Consider the following 22606-nt stretch of genomic DNA (forward strand, 5'->3'; position numbering starts at 1 on the left):
GCGTCCCTTTTGAGCTGCGTGGCTTGGCGCGGTTCCCAGAGGATCAAACGCTCGACAGCCCTGCTTCATCTGGGCTTCAAATCTCGCTCCAGGTTGTCTCTCTCAGGCTTGAACTAGAGCATGGACCACTCGTGATCATCGCCAGGCCATATCGCGATGTCCTTTTTTCTCTCTCCGCTTCTGATCCCTATTTCTTAACCATTCGATCGTCAAAAATATGGTGGAGATTCTCGGTCCTGTCTCTGCTCGTCCGCCGACTCCACCAAGGACATCATCTTTTATGCTGTCTGAGAAAGATCGAAGGGAAGACTCTCCGGCCATTGTGCATACGCCTCGTGACTCTCCTTTCTCTGTCAATGGTTCTACCGGGGCCCCCTCGACCCGTCAGTCCAAGCGCGTGAACTTCTCGCCATGGACTAAATATATCAAACCTCCGACTTTCACGAATTCCACCGCAAAACCGCGACCTGAGCTGAAAGTTCTCCCCCCGTCGAACGAACTCAAACCCGCAAAATCGATTCTCAAGACGACGAGCTCGCACTCTCTAGCCGATTCCCCTTCCTCCGCTCCTCCCATTCCCGACACGTTCACCATGCTTCTTGAATCCATTCTCCAGCAATTAGCTGGCGACACCGTCAGCTCCAGACTCGATGCATATATGCAATTCTTCGGAGCGCTAAGGGCATATGAAGGGCTTCCTGGGGAGCAGGAAGTCATTGCGAAGTTGGGCACAATTACGCATTTTATACAACGAGACATCAGCAGAGACCTGCCGACTGGAGGACCTTTGGACACCAATCTTGTCATCCAAGCGCTGAAATTGGCTGTTGCTCTTGTCTGGCACAATGAAATATCTGCGCGACTGTCGGACGAGTTCAAGGCATTCCTTATCGATCATTCGATCGATTGCCTGCAGGATGCCAAAGTGCCCAAGTCCGTGATCACACACTACTTATCTGTCTTGGCTACACAAAACTTTAATACAAGAATCATGACCAATGCCAGGGTGATACGCCTTCTCACTGTCTTGAACAGTCTGACTAGCCGTGTCAATGGAAATGCAATTGTGTCTCAGCGGTTGAGCATCTACTCTCGTGTTCTCGGTCAATCCAAATCGATATTTGTCTCTCATGCAGCGCTGTGGATGGAGCATTTAATCTCGGGACTACTTCATCATATGAAGGATACTCGCTTCAAAGCTATTTCTGTCGGCTTCCAGACCTCTATCACATGTGGCCCCAATCCAACGCTATCAAAAACCGTCCGGGATGTGCTTGGAAGGTTCATAGACAAAGGCAGAAAGATGGTAACTGAAGTCTGCGAGAGGATGTCACGGATGATGAACAATCCTGAGTCCGGTATACATGTACCGCAGGTCTGGGGCGTAATTGTACTGCTTCTGAGAAGTAAAAAGTTCAACGTTGACCAGTGGGAACATTTCAAAGAATGGGTGCTGGTTTTGCAAAGGTGCTTCAATTGCAGTGACTCTTCAATCAAAGCCCAGGCTATCCTCGGTTGGAATCGATTTGTTCTGGTCGTTGGCCCGAGCGATACAACAAGCCCTTCTATACTCAAGATGCTGAGCAAACCGATCATGTCCCAGTTCGACCGCAAGAAGCACGACAAGCAACCGAGCCAGCTGGCACTCTGCAGTTATTACAATCTACTGTACTATGCCTTCCGTCCGTCTGCAACTTTTGAGCACCTGGATGTTGTTTGGAAAGAGTACATTGCCTCGCCGTTATCGAACGTGTTCGCAACAGTGCCCGGCATGCATGATCGACTCGCTCATGTGCTGTCCAGCATGTTCTGGAGCTCGCACCCAAGGCCCTGGGTAGAAAACAAAGTCAATGAGAGCAACAAGCTGGATCCGGAGGAGTTACCTTCTATTGATAGCAGGTGGCTGAGATCCAGAATCTCATCAGTACTGGATGTTCTCGAGAGTATCTTCAAAGCGCCAATCTGGACTGATAACTTCGAACAGTCGCATGTTAGCGCTGCATGGCTGAATTTATCCAGGGCCTTGGCGTTCACCTTCAACAAAGAGATTACCCCAACTCCTGAGTCAATGCAGACCGTGGCTCACGTACTGGTTTTTCTTAGGCGGATCTGGACTACCGGGCCAGACGCGCTCGGCGCAAAACAAGAGGATGACTCCATGGACACTTTCTTCGAGCGATTTGGGTTCTTGTCCACTACGATGATCCAGTCTCTAGGAAGTGCTCGATTCACGGAGAAGCTTGTTCTTCGGACCTCTGACTACTCGTTCCAAGCTGCTACTACACCAACCCATCGCCATTCGAGAGCAACCGCCAATCTAAGCACTCCGACCTTGCATTACCTCCGAATTATCAGTGAAATGTCTGTGATTACGGTGCCAAGCATGGCGTATTCTCATATGGTCAAGAGTGTACTTGAGGCAACATGCAGTGATAAAGTCTCTCGAAGCTCGCGCTTAGAATTACTACAACAATGTTCCAGTCTCTATGATGAGTACAGTGACTCTGACTTCCCCTTGGGTCCCTTCTTGGCACAGACCGTCTGGGAGTGTACGGCACAGTCAGCTGCGGATTCTTTGCGCTCACTCCCAATGGAGACTGCGCGAGAACGCGATGGATCCGTTACCAGAGACTATGAAAACGTTGTGAAAATTCTTTCAACGGGGTTGAATTACTATCGCAACTTTCAGATATGGAATGAGCTGCTTAACTCCCTCATCCGTGTAGTGAGAACCGAGAGAAGTGACCAGGCAATCACACTCATGATCATTGAGCCTCTTGCCGAGTCTATCATGAAGGGTGGTTCCCGGAAGTCTTACTTGCCATTGGCGTCTATCCTCAAGCACTTGCTTTCTATCACCTATTACCAGCAATTCGAGAGAGAGAACAATGAGAGCCACTTGCCATTCCACAAACTGGTTGATCTGGTTGGGCGCACTCTGTTGGGTTCCTATGAACACTTCAACCCCTCAGAAACGAGCGATATGGCGGACTTCATTGAATCCTTAACATCCCTCTTAGGCTCAGGGACTTCAACTGTTCGGTCTATCATGCTGGAAAGTCTTCAGCTACCCCTGGCTATTTATCTGAAAGACGAGGACAAGCGACTGAGCGTGGAGAGTGGTGTGGAGAGCAGGATTCTCACTGCAGTAAGTGTCAGAAGCAAGGAGTTTCGGACATACTCTAACCCTTACATAGTGTCGCGCACTCTCATCGGCTGTTCTCAATATCCTACAGGCATCTTCCCCCCACAATGCCCCTTTCCTGCAAAAGTTTGAAGATATCATTTACGCGGGTCTAGATTCTTCACACATATCAGTAAGAAGAAGATTTTATGACTTCTGGAATTCTACCTTCGGTTCACAGAGATTTCTGTCCCGCCCTGAAAGGATAACCCTTGCGCTGGAGAGCTTGGAAGCTCTCATCAAGCATCAGCAGGCCACCACACCTTTGGAAGAATCGAAGGTATGTCATGTTATAACGAGCCATAGCCAACTCATGCTAATCCTTCGAAGCCTGGCGCTCCGATGAGTACTTCCGACGAACAGGAAACCAAAAACCGCTTTTTGGACATGTCAGCCAAGTCACGGATCTCTTTCATCCTAGACAATCCGGTCGACTCGGGCTTGAACTCGTCGCCTGTAACCGGGGGCTCAGACCGCGCAGTCACACGAGAGCGCGCAAAGGAGCTTCATCGGGAACGAGCTTTCGAAGCTGACAATCAGAGTGTTGAGCAACATGTTGCTGTGTCTCACCCAGATCCTTTCATATCAGGCCCAGAAGACGGTAGCAAGCGCAGCGAGTTGTTCTCGATGATTGAAAGCCTCCGGTCTTCTTCCCCACCGAGCAATACACCTAGAGATATCCATTTTATGACACCGCCGCACTTGCGCCACCTGCATCACTCGGATACAGATGCAGGGACCCCGCAAACACCTCCTTTGCCGCCTGTGTCGGCAGAAAACGAATATAACTACCTTGGCTCGTCACCGACTCCAGTTTCAAGAGGCCGGGCGCAGTTGAGCGACTCACATGTGCCGCCACCCCCAACATCTGCGCCAGAGGCCTCCTTGTTGGAGACCGAGCCGCGATCATCACCTCCAGAACTCACTTCACTTTCCGCAGATCTTCACTCGCTTACTCCTGGCTCCTATCCTAGTAACGAGACACCCGTTGATCTTGAGACACCCACGACCACACCGGGTAAGAGCAAGAAGGCGAAGAAGAAGGCCAAACGCTCCGCCAAGCTCAAGAAGAAGTCAAAGTCTGAGCTCAACCAGACTGAGCACGTCACTCAGGACGCTCCAAGCGAGGTCGCAGACCAGCCTATGACTAAACGCCTCCGCTCTTCTACTGGCAAGACCTCTGATTCTCCTCTGCAATCCACAACCGAGAAGCAACATACAGAAACTGCCACAGAATCGAATAAGGAGACACGTCATACGCTCTCCACGAGGGCCTCCGCCTCGGCCAACGCCGTCGATTCGAAGACTGGGCCCGAAGTGGAGAAGGACTTGCCTCAAAATGTCGAAGTCATCGAGTCGCAGGTGGAACAACCCAGCGGTGACTCCGGCTTGTGCAATGATGATGTTGATATGGAAGACCAGGTGTCATCCCAATTGGAGCAAGATCTGGAGCTTGCCGTAGATAAAGATGATGTTGCGGGAGGTGAAGCATCGATGGAAGCTTCGCATGAACCCCAACCGTCAAGGAAGAGAAAACGGGAGATGGAAGAGCACACGCCTCAAAAGAAGGAAAGACGGCGCTCTTCTCGACTCACAAAGACGCCCGCTGCGGCTGAAGACGAAGCCGATGTGGCTCAACTCAACGAAATCTTGCCAACCCCGCAAGACCTTGAGTCGTCGCCTGTTGAGTCTGCACCCAAGCGACGGAAACATGACACCAGATCTGAGGCTATCAGCACGACTAGATCGGCCGCTAACAGCCAAACATCAGAGCCTGTCAGCTTGAAAGACAAGCCTTCTGAAAGTCAAGACAAGTCACAGAAGAGAAGGTCTTCTCGCCTAAGTGGCCAAGCTGCGCCGCCTATACCCGAGGAGAGCCCCATTCAAAAGAAGTCGAAGAAATCGCCGCGGCCCTCTCGTCCACGCAAGCAGGACAAAGACAAGGACACGGAAACTATACAGGAGGAGAGTGATTCACAGGAGACTACGGCAGACGACGGGCCAAGGGAGCCAGCGCATGAAAACGCGTCCGACTACCTCGACGATGTCCAGAAGGCTTCCGATGCTACGGTGGTTCCCGAGGTAGACCCGGAGACACGCGAGCCTGAGGAGTCGGTGCAACCTGCGCTCGAAGCTCAGGAGGAAGTCGCCTCGACGATCCAGCCAGCGCCTGCTGACAATCTGCAGCCCTCGGCGGACAACGACATCCAGATGACCGATGCGCACCCAACGGCAGAAACCGCTCCCGAGCCGCAGAAGACACCATCTTCGAGCCGGGAGAGGCACTCGGAGAAGAAAAAGAAGAAAACCCGCGCCTCATCCCGCGCTGCCACTGCTCAAGCAGAAACCGAGGCCCCAACCGAACCGGTCCCGGTCAAGTCCGAGGCGGAAATCGCTAACTCTCTCCGCAAGGTCCTTGACGACGTCAAATTGGCCAAGCTGGACCGCCAGTCCCTCAAGGAGATTGACGACCTGTTGTTCGATATTCGGGTGGAGACACATGAGGCGATGCGGAGGAATACAGGTTGAAAATTGAACCTTTTCTTGTTTTTTTTTGCATAGCGAAGGCGTTTTTTTTTTTTTTTTTTTCTTTTTTTCTTTTGTTTTATTATGTCCGCGGGGTATCTATTTATCTTAGGTCCTATATTATACACCCATATCTTTCTATGCGTCAGGGGGGGGTTGGTTGCTTTTGTGTCTCTGGCGGAGGATGGGAAAAGATCAAGATTTATTGTTTTTGCCTCTGGTTTTCGTCTGATTCACTATCCTAGTGTTATGTCGTTTTCGGTGCCTTTGTGTATCTGAATACTCAGATTAGGAGGAGGTTTTGTACTATGGTCCGGGGACTGAGTAACGAAAGAAGTTCCACATCTTTAGGTATATTCAATCAAGGCTTATGACGGGTGATTTGCGCCCAATGGGGGTAGTGGATCTAGATCCTTCTCGTTGCATCGGATGTAGATGAAGAAAAGCAGCGCTCTTCGTAGAAAAAAAATATAGCCAGAGAGAACAAAAGTTGACAAGGCAAAAAAGAATAACGGCCCGAGCCGCGGATCGAACGCGGGACCTCTCGCAGATATGCTTGGGTTTGGAATCCCTAAGCGAGAATCATACCACTAGACCACCCGGGCTTGTTATGATACTTATGCTTGACTGATGCATGATACGTCAAAACATCATCATCAAGTCTAACTCGGAAGGCGACTATCCTAGAACCTGGGATAATCCACACTTCAAGACCAAACCATGCGCCATGCACAAGGCGACGGAAGCGCCAGCTTCTCTTCTATGGATGGAGAGAGTAAATCAATACCTAGTTTCCGGGAGTGAAACCAAGCAGTGTGAAGACAGGAGCGTTCTTCCCGCCCGATTAGAAATCAGCAGAAGCATCCATATCTACAACACTGTCCAGATCAGTTCAAACCATTCCTTGTTTTCTAAGCACGGTTAGAAAGACCTCTTGGCTTCCATACATACATATACATCACATATATTATTTCTGAAGTAGTGGACCCTGCTGCCACAGATAAGCACAAACCGCCTTGGCTGCATCAATCTACACCGGTCTCTTGCTCATTGCCCAGACTAGCCAGCCACAGCCTTCCTCCCATGCTAGATGGATGCAGTGCAGCAGCTCTGCATTTTTCACTGTTATTCCATGTACCTCATGCCTTAGTTCTATTGTCACAGCCACAAAGAAGTCTGTGACCGATTTTTCTTTAAGAAAAAAAAAAATAAAGAAATAAAGAAGATCCTGTTTGGGTGAAAAGTAAAACATAGTTTATGCTGGCGATCTGGATTAGGAACATATGTCCATCTGCCCGGTCTCTTCAGCTCGCATTTACGCGCACAGAGCAGGGCTTATTTATAGCACCAGGGTGGATGAAATTGTCTTATCGCGTACTCGACCAATGAACAAAATCGACCGACTCGCAAACGATACAAACAATCGCTGGGGAGAGAAAGAAATCATCCAAACTTGATGTCGCTTAACTTTACTGACTTTATACTTCCCCAAACTTCCCGCTACTAGTAAGGTATGCATGCACTGCCAACTCCCACCGATCTATCCATCTGCACCATAGCATAATACTTAGTAAAACCGTGGATAGCCTTTTCTATAGAAGCATGTAAAATTCTCTCCGAGGAAGATCAATTGCATAAAGGACAACCTGTCCCCTCCCGCCTCTCTGGAGAGGCGCTGAAAGCGAGCGGTGGGCGGAGCTTTTGGGGGTTCAAGTGGTAGTAGTCCTCCTCTGCACAGTCAGAGTTTCGTCATTTGGATGGGAAAGGGACATAATGCCGGATTTCCCTGCCTTTTGTACCTACACGGCTTCTTTCTCTTCCTTATCTGCTTCTGCAACGGACAAAAAAGAGCACGCTGGGGAATTCTCAATGTCTTGTATCCATGAGGAAGAGGAGGGGCTGAGAGGGTTCTAACCGATTTTTCCAGCACAGGTTGTGCTGCTACGCACTCACTCTCACTCGTCTTGCACTCAAACTGCCGGGTCGGTATGTACGCTCGACCATAGGGGTTTATCATCTGATTTGCGTTGCGATTTGCGTTGCGTCGTGCGTGGGGGTTTAGGGTGCCAGAATCAACACGCCCTCCTTAGCTACCTTACTATCTGCTATCCGTCTCCACCCTTTTCTTTCGTGTTTATCAAATTGATTCCACTGCTTTGAGAGATCTTTGTGAGTTGCATATACAACAATCACGCCTCTGGTAGCATCTATCTACAATTCCTTTATCTTTCCGGGAGAAAACGACCGTCCTCACCGCTTCACAAGTTGCAAGGTATGTACATGGCTTTCATGGTTGATTCCGTGATCAATATCCTGTCCTGTCGGTTGCTCACGAGATGGCGAACTAGGCGCACCCTGATTAGCTTGATCTCTAGAGAAAGCAGATGCAAGGTGACCCAGCATCAGCCATGGTTGACGTCTCGTCGGCCGCCATTCTCGGCTACTTGGCCCCCGTCTGTCTCGCTTTCTTCGTTTTTGTTGCTTGGTATGTGGATCATATTTCTATCTGTCATTTGTTCCTTCTCTAGTGGGTGACCGGATTTTAACTCGGGTGCATCAAAACAAAAGGATCTGCGTGGAAGTCAGACGCCGCGAGCGTACCCGAAACCTGCACAGCAACGATGCTGAGACTGCTCCCTTGGGCTCTAGCCGCGCGGTCATCTCCAGCCGTGACGTGGAGCAACGCTTTCCGCAGATGAAGTATAGTGACTGGCTCAGTGCCAGGACCAAATGCATGCCCGCGAAGGAGACCGCCGAGGCGAGGGTTGCTTCCGTCGCAGCTGACACTACCTCTGTCATTGCTATTGAAATCGCCCCGGTCAACGACGCCCCACGCTCCGAGGACATGCCTACCGATGCACCTCGTCCGGTCTCTGGTGGTGTTGAGACAACCCCTACTGGTTTTGACATCATGCAGGCTGCCCCGGGTACAGGGGAGAGCTTCGACATGGCAGACTCCAGCAGAGAGTGCGTTATCTGCATGGATGAGTTTCACGGACCAGACTACATTCGTCCTTTGACGTGCGGTCATATATTCCACGTGTCTTGTCTTGATCCTTGGCTAACCCGCCGCCATGCGTGCTGCCCCCTGTGCAAGACTGATTATTGCAACGCTCGGGCTCCTCGCACCGGGTGGCTTCGTGGTGGATCAGGTCCAACGGTTCCGCAGGCGGTTCTGATCCGTACTGACATCGTTCCGCGTTTCTGAGACACCTCTTCAAGATCGCGCAGCCAACTATTTGTGAGTGAAGACCGTGATTTCCCGCTAGATGTTGTGAGCCGCAAGAAGGTAGCTGACCATGGACACTTCAGAGGGAGTGGCAGTTTGCTTTCGCATAGCACATAGACCCGATTCGTGAGGCGTCGTTGCGTGGTGTTCTGGATCCGGGACGGATAAATTCTTGATTTCAAATTTGATATCCTCATGCGTCTCACTTCTGTTGCGTCAGAGTGAATTTGAGGCTGGTAGGCGATGTAAATGACTCGTTAGCATTTCACGCTACCATATGAATCTGCTTCAGCTCTATTCCCTCCTCGAACATGTATTGACCTTCGTCCTCATGAGAGCGATAGGAACGGACTCTATACGGGTCTAGGATCGAGTTCGGATACCCAGCGGCCATTCTGATGATAGCCTCCTCACTGATTTGTCGGTTACCAAGGTTATCCTCGTAGGGCTTTCCTGATACTCATGGTGCACTGGTCAAACTTCCCTTCGGAGGCATGAGATAAATGGATTGGGTGCCAGCATCTCGGATTTTTCTTGCTTTGCATGGAACGTGATGCGCTGGAAGGATCTATACCATGCCAACGGGCATGCTGACCATGCAATCTGTTCGTCTTCTGATACATTTTCGAGCTGAACACCCTCCGGATTAGCGGCGACAGACATGCCATATTTGCGACATAAATCGCAGTGCTCGCCTCCCGTATATACCAGAGTTGATAAGTGGTTGTCAAGGGGGAGGCGAAATTGAAGACCTTGTTGAGAATCGCAGCGGCGATTGTGAATACCCCCAAGCTCATGACGCCCGCCAGCATGATTTTCTTCCCCCTCCTCATCTGAGCCTTCCGCAGTAGAGGAAATGGCAGCGCGAGCATGGCAGCATCGGAGGAGATGTTGAAGACCGCTTGGGTAATGGAGTAGTTCTGGTAGGTCGCGCATTGCATGTCCCGCACCGGCATGGCCCAGTACTGCGAGAATGGCCGGCAGTAGACGGCATAGTACGTGACCATGATCACGAGGAAACCGACGGCAATTAAGGCGGCTATCAGTTTGACATACATGCGCAGCAGCCGGAAATTCTGGGTGAGCCGCCAGAACATGGTCAACATGCAAATCTTGACTCCCCAGGTAGAGAATAGCATGCACTGCTCAAGGCCAATGACGATCTTGCTCCCAAAGATACGATCACGCACTTCTTGTGGGTTGGACATGATCTCATCATATTGTGCCGGATCGAAGAGATTAGACGCATAGTGGGCGGAGACTTGAATCAGAACCAGCAACGTTGTATAGATCAACTGCCTCACCATTCAGTTAGCCAGTTGCTCCTCTATCCTTGCGCGGGCCTCAGCCTTACAAACGTGACGCTCATCACATAGTCCTCAACTGTATCAGGCGCATTAGTGCTCACAACTACCCGACAATCCTGGCTGCGTCATACAATATAGGCGCTTGATCGAACCGGTTGAGATGACACGGGAAACTCTTCGTAGGTCAATAAGGGCTCTGTGAAGGGAACATATCTGTCCACGTAATATGAGATCTTAGTACTTACATCCTGCCAATGTATAGCACGGTTGCGACGCTCCAGAATATGATTGCTTCAGACAGGAGCTGGTAAGGGGGGGGCGAGAAGTCACCCATGTCAGTCCGCTTCTCGAGGCTAGGATATACCCTAGTGCTGCCTGATTCCTCGCCGTGGTTTGAATGGCGCATGTCACACCAGGGGGGCAGATGGTGTGCGGCTGGGGGACATATATAGATAGCAACGCTTCGGCCACAGGATGAGCCCTTGCACGCCCTGTCGCAGCAAGGCCATATTATCGACACGTGAGGCAGAGGCTCCAATCCAGATTCGACGCCACATGCAGAGCTCAGAATGATGGAGATAATGAGATTGCATGCCGCATCGGAGAGTCCGGAATTCCTTGCCTGGGTTGGCGACAGGACGCAAGGGGATGGATAACTGGGGGGGGCTCGACTTCTCGACCTGACTTGCGATTCATGTACCAGACACAAGACATTGCACATGTGCTCTAGATTCCTGTTAGACTTGCAAAAGAAGTGCAATCAAGCTGCACTGGTGCAATGCGAACATTGTTCGCTTCGTTGGCCGGCCATTCTTGTGGACGTGCTTTGAACGGTTGGGCGGGAGGTTCAAGGTTCAATCGAGGGATTGCCGGTTGTGCGATCGGAGAGAAAGCAACCAGGGTGGCTAATAAAGTATGACTATGCTGTATAGCAAGGCGTGACTCCAATTAGATTCGATAATGCACGTCTCAAGGGTGCTGAACCGTTACCATAATCTGCTATCCCCATTTTGTGATGATGATAAGGGATGTTTATTGAGAGTGATACGAGCGGCACCCGAATATATAGAGAAAGACCAACCACGGGAAGGTAAAACCTATTGAGCAGCACATGTTCCTATGCACGCAACATCCGTTATCCGATTTAATCACCTTGCCTAGGTATAGTATACAGTGACATTAAAAATAAATAACCCACGTACATTGCAAAGAAAATAAAAAAGAGCCCAGAACATGAGGGTAAGAACAGCAGCCTTAATAGATCCGAGCTGAACAAAAAACAAAAAGAAATGCGCCAAGCGAGACTCGAACTCGCGTCCCAACCTAATCCTATGAGAATGGGAAGGTTGGATCCTAACCACTAGAAGATTGGCGCTGAGAACCACTGGACCATCTGGGCCGTTGTAGTTATTGGGTCGATGTTTCAACGGGTCTTATGCAGACCAATGGAACTGAGTTTTCCCCTCATTTGCCACCAAGGAACCATCTATGGCAAACTTGATTAGATAAAGATCTCCCCCTAACCGTCATTGATCATAGGAAGTCCTCGCTTGCGTGTACGCTTCGATTTATGGGGGTGCTTCGTGCATTTGAGTTGCGATGTGCTGGATTTATCGCGACTGCGGTCGAGCGCCGCTAATGCCGGATAGGGCTGTCAGAAGTAACGCCTGCGACTGTAGGCGAGATTCAAGGATATTGAGATCTGTGACAAGAACAAATTTCTTTCTTAAGAAAAGTTTCTTCGCAGAGGAAGAAAAAGTCGAATCGTTTAAGAAAAAAGTTATGCAGTGTGGAGCCTGGAACAAGTTGTAGGGCTAGCAATTTTTGTCCGTACCATGGGAAAGACGAGACCTTATTTCCGCGTGGGCATTACCACCAGTGACATAGACAGTGCGGCATTCCTACGGATGCCGGAAATTTACGAACATAATCCAATGAATAGTCCCCAAAGGGTTGAATTGTTGTCTACAATCTATATCTGCTAAATTATAACCAAAGTCCTCAAAGACATGCCCAGTAGCTCGCCCATGTTCTGCCCTGGATACTTCACAACCAGAGAATCTTTACCATTCTGGGTTGCATATCACCACAATCAAGATTGCACATACTATACAAAGTTGCACATCGCTCTCGAAGTATGTATCCGAGCAAAGTCTGAGAAATAGCGAGATTGCTAGCCTGCGATGAGATCATCCAGCACCATCCCACGCATGCCTACTCCTTTCTGCCCCCAGCCGCCGAGCCCCTGATATAAGGCTCCAGAGGGAAGACCTGGGCCTCAGGTGTGACTCCATCATATAGCTGCTTCCAAGTTCTAACCAGTGGCTCGGGGGTTTCCCATGCATACTCGGGGTCGCGCTGCCAGAGGCGGACGAGATGGCGCCTTGATAGTCTATCAGCCGATTGCTAAAACAAGCCTCGACCATAGAAGGTGAATACTTACTGCTGCTCCGGGGTGTCCTGAAACCCATCTCTAGCATGGAAGATGCTCAGATTATTGATGTACTGAATGTCACCCTTGCGGAAGTCAAGCCCGACTGCGTACTTCTCGGCCAAGAAGTGCAACGAATCGAGGGCCTCCGCATGCGCCTCAGTGATCGGAGGAATATTCTTGGACCTGGGCAGGTCCTGGAATCCAGTGAAGCTGCGTCGCGCATACTGAATCAGGACGCGCTCAGGCTGTGTGCTAGTAGCTGCCTGATGGAAGAGTAACGGGCGCTCGTGATATGGGTTCTGAGGATTGCCGAATCTGCCACAATATAAAGTCAGCACAAATGCACACTCATCTTTTCACTTTAACATATCAAAAGCTATCTCGTACCCATCAAGAGTCCAATTCTGCGCGAGCGTCCGAATGAGGTCAGGTCGCGTTTCCGCCAATTCATTGTACACACGCCAGCTACTGGCCAGCTTGCTCTGGCCGCCCGCCGCGGCCGTATTTAGCGCAAACAGGGAGATGATATCCCCCGCATCAGTGTGAAAGACTTGTTTGTCGGTGGTATACGCTGGCGCCCCGATGCGGCCTTTGCTCTGCTCCTGGGTGCTCAAGTCTTTAATGTGATTGAGCATCACGTCTGCCGGCGTACCGTCATAGGACGAGTCCTGGCGGCCGCGGATCGGGGCAACATGTGCGGAAAGTCCCACATAAACGATGATGTTGTCTTCGCGCGAGTATTTGTCGACCGGCACACCGCTGACAACCTTGAATCCGTGTCCGTTGTGAAGCTCCTGCGAGATATCACGTAGTGTTGAGTGCAGCGCAGGTAGAGGGAAGGTCTCCGGATCAATGAAGCCAAGGGGTTTGTTCAACGCTATGAGCAGCAGTATCAGACAAAATCCAAGGAGATGTATTTGCAAGGCATGGATCAAAGGAGAATGTACACTTGAAATACCGCACTGCAGCGTCAATCTCCTCGAGATCTGCCTCGGTCAGGACGTAAGTCCAGTTATACCGCGCTGCGATGTCCCTGCCCTCCCAGACTAGATCTGACTCAAGCTTTGCCGGAAAGCCAGAAGGAAGCTCAGTAGGAAGAGTCTCAGTGCGTAAGCGACGCTCAGTGCGAGCATGCCATTTGTCCACGTCGGGGGCGTACTGAATATCAGGTTGTTGAGCGGTGATTGTCACAGTGGTGGTCATGTTGGGCTGGACGTTTGTCGATGAGATAATGCTTTATCACAGCGAGCAATTGAGGGGAATATGATCAGAGTAAAGTGCATCTTCAGTGCTTTTGAAGTATGTGTATTGTCAACACCGACCCCGCGCGGGCTCTGATGGTGCAATCATCAACCATTTTGATTGCCGATGACGATTGCTCCAATCAAGATACTGTACTTTCTCAGCCTATATTTTCAGAAATACCTTAAGCTGTATTAGACCAGTCATAATGGACTCTTGCAAGCTCTTGAGGACGGCAAGGAGCAGATGTTGCCAGATCGGACGCCTGGCACGTTTTCGAGACCGCGGATGGGTCGGAGAATGCTGGATGGACGGACAATAGCGGCGGTGGTTCCTCTTGATGACCCATGCGACTGAAACAGCAGCAGTGACAGGTTATTACTTGTGAAAAGCTGGAATATTGTCTAAGTTGGTTCCAGTGGAGGCAAAATGTCTGTTTTGTCAACAATATAAAGCGTCCTGGATATCCTGCACCGTGACTATGTAGCATAATTCTATAATAGGCAAGGGGTTATCCGCATATATGTGTGCTGACCTAAGCCGCGAAGGGCCCCACGGTGACGCTGCTGCCCCGCCCGTTCAGGCGCATCCAACAACAGTCCCCCGCATTAAAGAACAGACAGAAGAGAGAGAAACGCTGTCTTGCTACGCATTCGAGTCACCCTTCCTGACTAGTCCCTCCCCTAAGCAACTGCTATCTGATACATTTTCCACCTACAAAGATGGACCGTTCCAACAAGCCCTCCGCCATCGGGGTGGGTGCCTCCATCCCTCAGCCCACCGTCAACTTCCACGACAACAAGGTCCAGGCCACCCTGCCCACCGGCGAGTCGGTCACCGTCCACCTGTATGGAGCGACCGTCACATCCTGGAAGCTTGCCAATGGCAAGGAGCAATTGTTCGTCAGCGAAAAGGCTCACCTGGATGGCTCCAAGCCCATCCGCGGCGGCATCCCCGTGGTCTTCCCGGTAAGTCCAATCCCAATCCCAGCGACCTTCAATCCCGCAACAGAACAACAGGTGTCTAACGGGTGCCGCGGCCGTGGCTCACTGCAGGTTTTCGGCCCTCCCCCTTCGAACCACGCTACATCCTCCCTCCCGCAACACGGCTTTGCACGGAATTCGAACTGGGAGTTTTTGGGCAAGTCCTCGTCCGAGTCCCTCGGCAAGGACCGCAAAGAAGGAGATGACGCGGTCAAGTTGGACTTCGGGCTGTCGCACCCCATGCTGAGCGAGGAGTTCCAGAAGGCGTGGCCCTACCAGTTTGGTCTGGTGTACAGTGTCACCCTGACCAAGGAGGGTCTCGAAACATCCCTGCAGGTGCAGAACAAGGGCGAGCAGAACTTCGAATTCCAGGTTCTGCTGCATACTTATCTGAGCGTTGAGGTGCGTTCTCAGACACCCCTGATCAGTGCAAGTATCTTGCGAGAGGAGAGACTGACAGAAGGCAATATAGGACATCTCGCAGATCCGCGTCAAGAACCTTCAGTCCAAGGAGTATGTCGACAAGACCCAAGGTGGTGCCGTTCAGACGGAAGCCTCTTCTGCGGTTGAGATCGACAAGGAGACCGATCGGGTGTACAAGTCCCTTGACCCGAAGGTTCCGATTGAGGTTACCACGGTCTCCGATGACCAACCCCTGTTCTCCATTACCCGGGAAGCCCTGACCGATGTTGTGGTGTGGAACCCCTGGATCGAGAAGGCCAAGGGAATGGCCGACTTTGGTCCGGATGAGGCTTACAAGAACATGATCTGTGTCGAGGCCGGCTCCGTCGCTGGGTGGCAGACGCTGGAGGCGGGAGAATTCTGGGAGGGCGGCCAGACTATCCGGCCGAGGCTATGATTTGCCGGATGTTGCCCGTCGATCGATGCACTGATGTTTAAGCGAGCTAAGTTGCACATGAAGATAGAGATAAATACGCCGTGAACGTGTACATGAATCAAGTCCTTCGCCCCGCAGATGCAAATGTATTCAAAAGTAATCTCAAAGCAAAGTCCTTTGACTGATCCATAGGTCCATGACCTAGTTCTTCTCGTGTTGACGAAGTAACATTTGAGACAAAGCCTGAAGAAATGTCCACTTCCTGAAATGCAGAATGGAAAACACACCGTGCTCGGCGAAATATTGCTCAGGGAATAAGGAGAATGTGAGCAGAGCACACGGGTCCTGGCCAAGATTGAGTCGATGCGAGCATTTAGGTACCGCGAAGGAAATGCCTTTCTCCTTCCCAGCATCTGAGCGCCGCAATCTTCCATTTGAAAGCGCCCTAACCGCCTCGATGCTCGTCTGACGATCCGACGATAGCCCTTGATGGCCCAAGTCCCAGAGCCGTTGCATATAAAGTCGTACGCAAATACAAGATTCGTATAGAGGAAGCGCAGCGGTCGAGTAGCCAACGGCTCGTAAAGTCTTGACAGCACGAGGTGACCTATCTCTCGAATTGTCGAATGCATTTGGATCAAGATGTTAGCAGCGTAGGTGTGTCTTTTTCGTGTGAAGAGATCACTCAAAGCACCGGCAAGCCTCTCCTGGTGCGCTCTAGGTGGTCTTGACGGACAATCCAGCAGTTAAGTCCCCAGATGATGTGATAACTGCACACGAAAGGCAGGGATAAAAGGAAAAAGAAGACCAACACCGACTGGGGAAACATTGTCAGTGTGGGGAGAGGTGGTAGAGGATAGTGGATCACGTCTCATGGAAGAATTAAAGCAATGACTAGACAGGTTCAGTAGCTTCCCATCAGCTCCGTTTTATACAAAGATGGTGTATAGTACGGAATATACTCGTGCGTATACAAGAGCTGGTCAGATGGACCATGCGAGGATGATACGAGTTGACCAATGAGACGGGAACAGCATCGCGTAGCGGGGTAGCTGCACTGCATGGAGCGTCGACTTCTATAAGTCATGTCACCCAATATCTTAGGTTCAATGTAGATGGCTGTAACCACTAAGTTAAGGGTTTACTAGAAAATTATTCGGGAATTACCTGGAATCCGGAAGCGGAAGTAGCTTGTCCCACCCGCGACCCTGGTAAGGGTACTTGTCTGTGTGTGTAGTATTGCTCTGATAGCAGCTTAAGAAAGTGTGCCCCTTTTTCACTACTTCATGTCATAAATCTATAAAAGCTGGAGAGCTACCATTACCCGGACAGCATCTATTATATTGTCCCTATCGATGAAGGTTAGGCTTTCTATGGTAGGTTCCATACTACTGGGCTGTGATGGACCCCGGCCTCTAGCGGCGAGAGATTCGCTCGCAGGAAAGGAGATTACTTGCGGTGACTACCCTGAACAGTCTATTAATGTATTCAATGGTCATGGGCACATAATTTCGTCAGCCACAGGCGCATCTTCAAAACACCATGCGAAGTTATGCACCGAAGCATCGAATGTCACACCTCTTCCTTTCGCAATCTGGTCTCCGCGTCCTTTCATTCCAGATACGAGCATCAGCCCAGGAAAAAGGCCCTCAGGTTGGTACGAGATCACCGCCTGTACGTCCTCCAACAAAGCGCATCCATCTGCATACATAGACTTACAACCACGAGATGCAGCATCAGCGAGACCAACTGCCTGGTGAAGCTTTTCGCTGGGAAGTTGACCGCCGCCACTAACAGTAGGGGATAAACAACCCAGGGGTTGACAGTCAACGGGCTGCAGGGTTGAAATATAGAAATTATTTTGAGAAGGAACATGGTCAGTTGAAAGATTGTGATTCCAAACTGCCAGTTAGCTACGGAAATTGTCAGAGGCTCGAGGAACGGGAAGTATCTCTGTAAGAACCAGTGACGTGGAGGGGGAGGTGGGAGTAGGTGTTGTTGCTGGGGCTCTTCGACCGTGTTAGAGTGGTCAGGGGGGGTCACTTCGTGGCGATGTTCCTCAGGAGGATGGTGAGCAGGTGTGAGTGAGGACGAGGGAGTATTCGAGAAGCGCGGGCGGAAAATGAGGTTTCGTTCCGGGCTAAGGGAGGTGGAGGTAGAATCGGCTCTAACAGCATCCGTGTTAGTACTATCGTATGCGGAACCCCGCCGTGCACTCGGCGGTGGTCTCGTGAGGGCCCTATTCGGCGACAAGGCCTGGCGAGTAAATGATGCAGCAGACGGCCTCTCTACCGGGTGAATCCGGGAGCTGGGGCGCATATCTGGGCTGGTTGGGCTGGCCCGCTTCAAGCGGAAGTTTTCATTGACATTAGCCCCAGCCTGAAGACCGTTAAGTACTTCTTCTGCTGAGGGTCGGCGATCAGGGTCCACGGACAGCAAGCGCTGAAGGAATATGTAGAGCTGTTCGGGGAGTTCGGGCCTCATGCGTCTAGCATAGTCGAACCCCGACCATTGACTGATCTCTTCACGGAGTCGGTCCAGGTCCTCTTTCTCCTCGTGGATCAAGTCTGCATTGCTATAGGGGAGCTGCGCAAAGCAGAGAAAGTACAGAATCATTCCCAAAGAGAAGATGTCGGACTTGAAAGTGAAGTTCCCGAAAGGACCATCGGGATACTCGCGCCGTAAAACTTCCGGTGCGCAGTAGGAAACAGTCCCTGTCGCGCCAGTCGACCTTCTGATTGAATCTTGAGCCTGGACCTCACCAAAGTCACTAACTAGGACCCGGATCCCATCACTGGTTTTATGTAGCAAGCAGTTGTGGGGCTTGAGATCACGGTGGATGTAGCCATTGGCGTGGAGATATCGGATTCCGGAAGTAATATCTTTGAAGAAGGAATATATTTCCTCGAATTGGAGCTTTCGTAGCGCCCCAAGATCGTTCTCAGGATCAAGTCCGCCCCTTGACCTTCTTCTCAGACGCTCTTTGAGCTGCTGTTTTGTAGTAGGGGTCTGCACTGCACCACAGATGTAATTGTGGAGGTCCCCCGCGTTGCAGTACTGCTGAAGTATGAACGCGCATGGCACACTGGGCCCAAAGGTGGTGATCTTTGCATTTTCCAACCACACATGTCGATAGGAGACAAGATTCTGATGCGAAAGGTGCTGTAGAAGCTGCACCTCACCTAGTACCTTCTCAAGCCACTCATGGTCATCTCCGACAGGAACCCGCTTACAAGCGTAATGGCCAAGTGAGACACCGTCCAGTACGTGTTTCACCAGAAGGACAACGCCCTTGCCGCCTTTGCCCAGAATCGTCTCTTCGACGAAGAACTTCTTGAAGTAATCCTGTGTAAAGGCCGCCGACGAAATCCCCTGACTGGTATGGACGCCGGTCTCTGGATAGCTAGGATCAATAGTCGGGCCGTCCGCGATAGCTGGCTGAACGAGACGGCGACGAGGGGATGGAGGATTGGACGAGTCCGTAGAGCCAGGTAAGCTAGCATGTAGCAGTCGAAAGTAGTCGGGATTTACAAATTCCGCCTGCGCGCCCGGGCTATTCGCATGATCACCTTGGGGTGACCCATTTTCATGCAAAGGACGATGGCAGTAAGGACAGTCGGTCAGATCGAGGTCACTGCCCCTCCGATCCGCGGTGTTCTGGAGAACCAGTTGCCGCGAGTCGCGATCATAAACCACAACTGAGTCATTGTGTCGCCTACAGCAAGACCTTCACGTTAGGACCTCTGTTCTCTGAACAAAGGAGAGAAGGGGGAACGAGGAAAGCTGGCTTACAGCACGACATCGAGATTGCCTGATCCATAGGGAACAATGGACATGCCCTCATCCTCCATTGTCACGGGGAGAGTAGCATATCCAGAAGGCACACACAGACATGAAAGGCCGGATAAATAGCCCAGGTTAATGCGTCGTGATATAAAGGAAATGCAAGGTATCTTCTGGCAGCTGCTACGGAGACGAGACACTCGTAGGAGGCTGGGGTAGCCCCACGTGAGCTCCGTCGGCGGTGAGGAATCTGCCCTATTGGAAAGTATCTACGGGTGGATTTACGGTGGGAAGAACCAGTCTTTTCTTGAATCAGACCACCTTGTTTCAGGATGATTGATTGATTGATTGATTGCTTGGATTGCTCGAAGTATTCGTGTGAAAACACTCAGTGGGTATCTTTAAATAAGGAGAATCAGGTTGGCTGAGGCATTGATCGGCCTGACAACCAATGCTCTCCGAGCTGAAGCATTACGTTGCACTGGCCAAGAACTGTCCAGGTGGCATGCCAGCGGATTTCATATGGAACCAGTGCTAGGCTCAAGAGGCCTGACGGTGTTCGGGTTCTCAAACGAGTTCGCGTCATTGACGCTTCGACGCATGTGGCTTTCAACTCCCACCCAAAGTCAAGGTATGACAAGACCTTGGGATACGTCATGGGAGTTGTGGAGCGACATGCGCCACCAGGGGTGTACGTCTCGGGATTGATGCCAGATGACAGACGGCATCGGGGGTACTTGGTTCGTTGACAGTCTTTGACAAGGATCTCGACAATGAAAACACTTAATCGTCTTCTTCGCCACTTTCCTCATCGCTGATTTCAAGGTTCGCGATCGAGTCATCATCGTCGTCGCTCTCGAAGCCCTCGAATTCGTCGTTGTCAGTTTCAGAAGCCTTCTCTTTCGACGCCTTCTTAGAGCCCTCTGGCTTTTCGGAGGTAGTGTCGTCGAGCTTGCGCTTCCGACTCATTTCTCCGAGCCGACCAGCACGGCCCTCGATCGCCTCGTCCTCCCCACCGGCATTGTGAGGCGGGGGAGTGAACCAGGGGATCTTTCCCCGGAGGAAATCGTTGATGACCATCTTGGCGACACCATCGAGGTCAGGTTCTCCTCCACGGAGCAAACGACCACCCTTGCGAGCGAGGATACTGAGGAACTCGATAGGATCCTCGACATTCTTGATGCCGTATGTACGCTCCAAGTGTTTGGGCTGCACTCGCTTGAGAACGGCCGGGATGTACTGCTCGGGATTCTCTACGTTCTCCACTCGAACCACACCTCGAAGGAGGATATCTTCGGGAGTGGCGTTCGAGCTGGCTGGTACCACACCAGGACAATCGATGAGGTAGATCCGCTTCATCAAGGTAACGTACTGCCAGACCTTGGTCTCTCCAGGAATTGGGGCCACGGTACACACTTTCTTCTTCCGCAAAGTGTTGATGACTGAAGATTTTCCAGTGTTTGGATATCCAATCAAACCGACAGAAATCTGCTTGCGGTCGGAATGCAAGGAGGAGAATTGTCTTAGAAGTTGGATCAAAGAACCTTTACCAAAAGAGTTGGTGATCGAGGCGTGGAAAGCTAGAGTAGGATAGTCTTTCGACAAGTGTCGTACCCAAGCAGCCTGGTGTCACGTTAGCAAGTAAACACTAACGGTATTGTATTGCAAACAATAGCGTAGAGAGAAATAAGCAAAAAGGACGAGAATGATAGATGGCAAGAAAATGTGTGAAATGTTACTAAGAGAACTGCTATGGGCCACTCATTGAGTAGAAGCAGATCTCAACTCAAAAACAAAACACAGCTTGATCCTTACGACTGGTATTCAAAACGAAAACCAGCCAGCCTAGCTTCAGAAAGAAGGTCGGCGCGGATCAGCGTCAATCTGCCAGAGCTGTAACAGACATACTCCCAAGGAAGAAAAACACGACACAAGGTCGTAGGGAGAAGCCTTGACTTAGCAATGGCATTGGGCCGAAACCCCATTTTTATAAAGGATAGAACGAGGGGTAAAAAGAACAAAGTAACATAAAAGAGAAATAGACGTACCGCCACACCCGTAGGAACAAGGTCACACTTGTTCAGGACGAAAATCAAGTGCTTGTGAGGAGCCTCTTCACGGATGTACTTCTCGATACTCCTGCATCGTGTACCATCGGGATCACGAGCGTCAAGTAGATGAAGTACAACATCGGATGAATCGATGACCTTGTAAAGCTCATTCCAGATACGCTTGCTCTGACCCTTGGAGAAGACAGACTCAACGGCGGTGGTTGCCAAACCGGAATTGTCATCCTTTGCAACATCATCACCGTTGACAACCAAAGTACCATCTTCATGAGTAGCATGGTCTGTCTTCTCGACGTAAGCGTCGTGCATCTTGACGGTTTCGCCGGCCAGGTCCTCCAAAGAGGCAACCCCCATCTTGACACGCTTCCTCTGCGCCTTGGGCCCGAAGGTGTCACTGAAAGGAGAATTCTCAATAGCCATCTTGGCCTCATGCTGCTTCAACCCATTGGCGCCCTTATCATCTCTGATCAGGCTCATGGGAAGCTTGTTGGTCTTGAGCAAGACTGAATAGGGGTCGGAAGCACGTTCGGCAACCGCCTCGCGGAAAGACGACAAAGCCTCCTGGGAGATCACTCTCGTGTTGCCAAACCATTTACGGTTGGGCTCGATTCTAGCGACCGGAGCTTCACGAGATTGGTATGAAGCAGCCACAGTGATCTTTCCCTCAGCGTTACGTCGAGGCTTTCCATCCTTCAACATGTTCAAATGCTTCACCTTCTTCGCATCTCTTTCATGACATGTTAGTCCAGCATTTCGGAGCAGGGATTCACGCCATCATTTTACTCACCTGTAGAAGTTTTCACCCTTGGTGCGAACATTTCCCATGCCATCTCCAGTCTTCCCCTGCCGCTCTCTACGAGTGGCTTCCTTCTTTCCGGTACCCATGACGAAAACACCTCCCAAGAGTACCTCAAGAAGTTTTGAAAAGAAGTTCACAAAAAAATAGTGTTGTAAAACAAAAAATGGCGGAGCGCAAGAAGGAAAAGAAGAAGAGAGAGAAAAAAAAGTTTC

The 22606-nt window shown here is 50.8% G+C and overlaps 7 protein-coding genes and 2 non-coding genes across 9 annotated transcripts; 3 read left to right on the forward strand and 6 right to left on the reverse strand.

Annotated features, from left to right (window-relative positions):
• Nucleotides 1-71: 71 nt before the first annotated feature.
• On the forward strand, nucleotides 72-5713 carry BO86DRAFT_354091 (putative telomere length regulator protein (Rif1); the record flags this gene model as incomplete). The annotated part of the gene is made up of 3 exons (XM_025669561.1): nucleotides 72-3148; nucleotides 3198-3464; nucleotides 3515-5713. Exons 1-3 carry the CDS (start codon nucleotides 218-220, stop codon nucleotides 5711-5713), a joined length of 5397 nt encoding a protein of 1798 aa, XP_025531390.1. The 5' UTR covers nucleotides 72-217.
• A 510-nt stretch (nucleotides 5714-6223) lies between these two features.
• Nucleotides 6224-6315, reverse strand: BO86DRAFT_t55. Its single transcript has one exon. It is a non-coding gene; the product is annotated as a tRNA-Pro (tRNA).
• A 1803-nt stretch (nucleotides 6316-8118) lies between these two features.
• On the forward strand, nucleotides 8119-9145 carry BO86DRAFT_436722 (putative RING finger protein; the record flags this gene model as incomplete). The annotated part of the gene is made up of 2 exons (XM_025676027.1): nucleotides 8119-8195; nucleotides 8279-9145. The coding sequence occupies 2 exons, from the start codon at nucleotides 8119-8121 to the stop codon at nucleotides 8916-8918; spliced, it is 717 nt and encodes a 238-aa protein (XP_025531391.1). The 3' UTR covers nucleotides 8919-9145.
• A 228-nt stretch (nucleotides 9146-9373) lies between these two features.
• Nucleotides 9374-10580, reverse strand: BO86DRAFT_415803 (uncharacterized protein; the record flags this gene model as incomplete). Its single annotated transcript, XM_025674931.1, has 4 exons — nucleotides 9374-10234; nucleotides 10294-10322; nucleotides 10378-10421; nucleotides 10492-10580. 4 exons carry the CDS (start codon nucleotides 10578-10580, stop codon nucleotides 9374-9376), a joined length of 1023 nt encoding a protein of 340 aa, XP_025531392.1.
• Nucleotides 10581-11536: 956 nt separating this feature from the next.
• On the reverse strand, nucleotides 11537-11621 carry BO86DRAFT_t54. The gene has a single exon. It is a non-coding gene; the product is annotated as a tRNA-Gly (tRNA).
• Nucleotides 11622-12435: 814 nt separating this feature from the next.
• Nucleotides 12436-13994, reverse strand: BO86DRAFT_158996 (TauD/TfdA family dioxygenase). The gene is made up of 4 exons (XM_025666391.1): nucleotides 13628-13994; nucleotides 13068-13557; nucleotides 12690-12995; nucleotides 12436-12629 (listed from the first exon to the last, which is right to left on the reverse strand). The coding sequence occupies exons 1-4, from the start codon at nucleotides 13881-13883 to the stop codon at nucleotides 12461-12463; spliced, it is 1221 nt and encodes a 406-aa protein (XP_025531393.1). The 5' UTR covers nucleotides 13884-13994; the 3' UTR covers nucleotides 12436-12460.
• Nucleotides 13995-14524: 530 nt separating this feature from the next.
• On the forward strand, nucleotides 14525-15854 carry BO86DRAFT_158999 (D-hexose-6-phosphate mutarotase). Its single transcript, XM_025666392.1, has 3 exons — nucleotides 14525-14890; nucleotides 14978-15307; nucleotides 15378-15854. The coding sequence occupies exons 1-3, from the start codon at nucleotides 14645-14647 to the stop codon at nucleotides 15762-15764; spliced, it is 963 nt and encodes a 320-aa protein (XP_025531394.1). The 5' UTR covers nucleotides 14525-14644; the 3' UTR covers nucleotides 15765-15854.
• Nucleotides 15855-17213: 1359 nt separating this feature from the next.
• Nucleotides 17214-19729, reverse strand: BO86DRAFT_330670 (protein kinase IKS1). Its single transcript, XM_025668726.1, has 2 exons — nucleotides 19536-19729; nucleotides 17214-19458 (listed from the first exon to the last, which is right to left on the reverse strand). The coding sequence occupies exons 1-2, from the start codon at nucleotides 19592-19594 to the stop codon at nucleotides 17409-17411; spliced, it is 2109 nt and encodes a 702-aa protein (XP_025531395.1). The 5' UTR covers nucleotides 19595-19729; the 3' UTR covers nucleotides 17214-17408.
• A 99-nt stretch (nucleotides 19730-19828) lies between these two features.
• Nucleotides 19829-22571, reverse strand: BO86DRAFT_385816 (putative GTPase NOG2). The gene is made up of 3 exons (XM_025671194.1): nucleotides 22383-22571; nucleotides 21575-22322; nucleotides 19829-21149 (listed from the first exon to the last, which is right to left on the reverse strand). The coding sequence occupies exons 1-3, from the start codon at nucleotides 22418-22420 to the stop codon at nucleotides 20310-20312; spliced, it is 1626 nt and encodes a 541-aa protein (XP_025531396.1). The 5' UTR covers nucleotides 22421-22571; the 3' UTR covers nucleotides 19829-20309.
• Nucleotides 22572-22606: the final 35 nt, after the last annotated feature.

This window comes from Aspergillus japonicus (genome assembly GCF_003184785.1).
Source record: "Aspergillus japonicus CBS 114.51 unplaced genomic scaffold BO86scaffold_5, whole genome shotgun sequence".
Classification (NCBI taxonomy): domain Eukaryota; kingdom Fungi; phylum Ascomycota; class Eurotiomycetes; order Eurotiales; family Aspergillaceae; genus Aspergillus; species Aspergillus japonicus.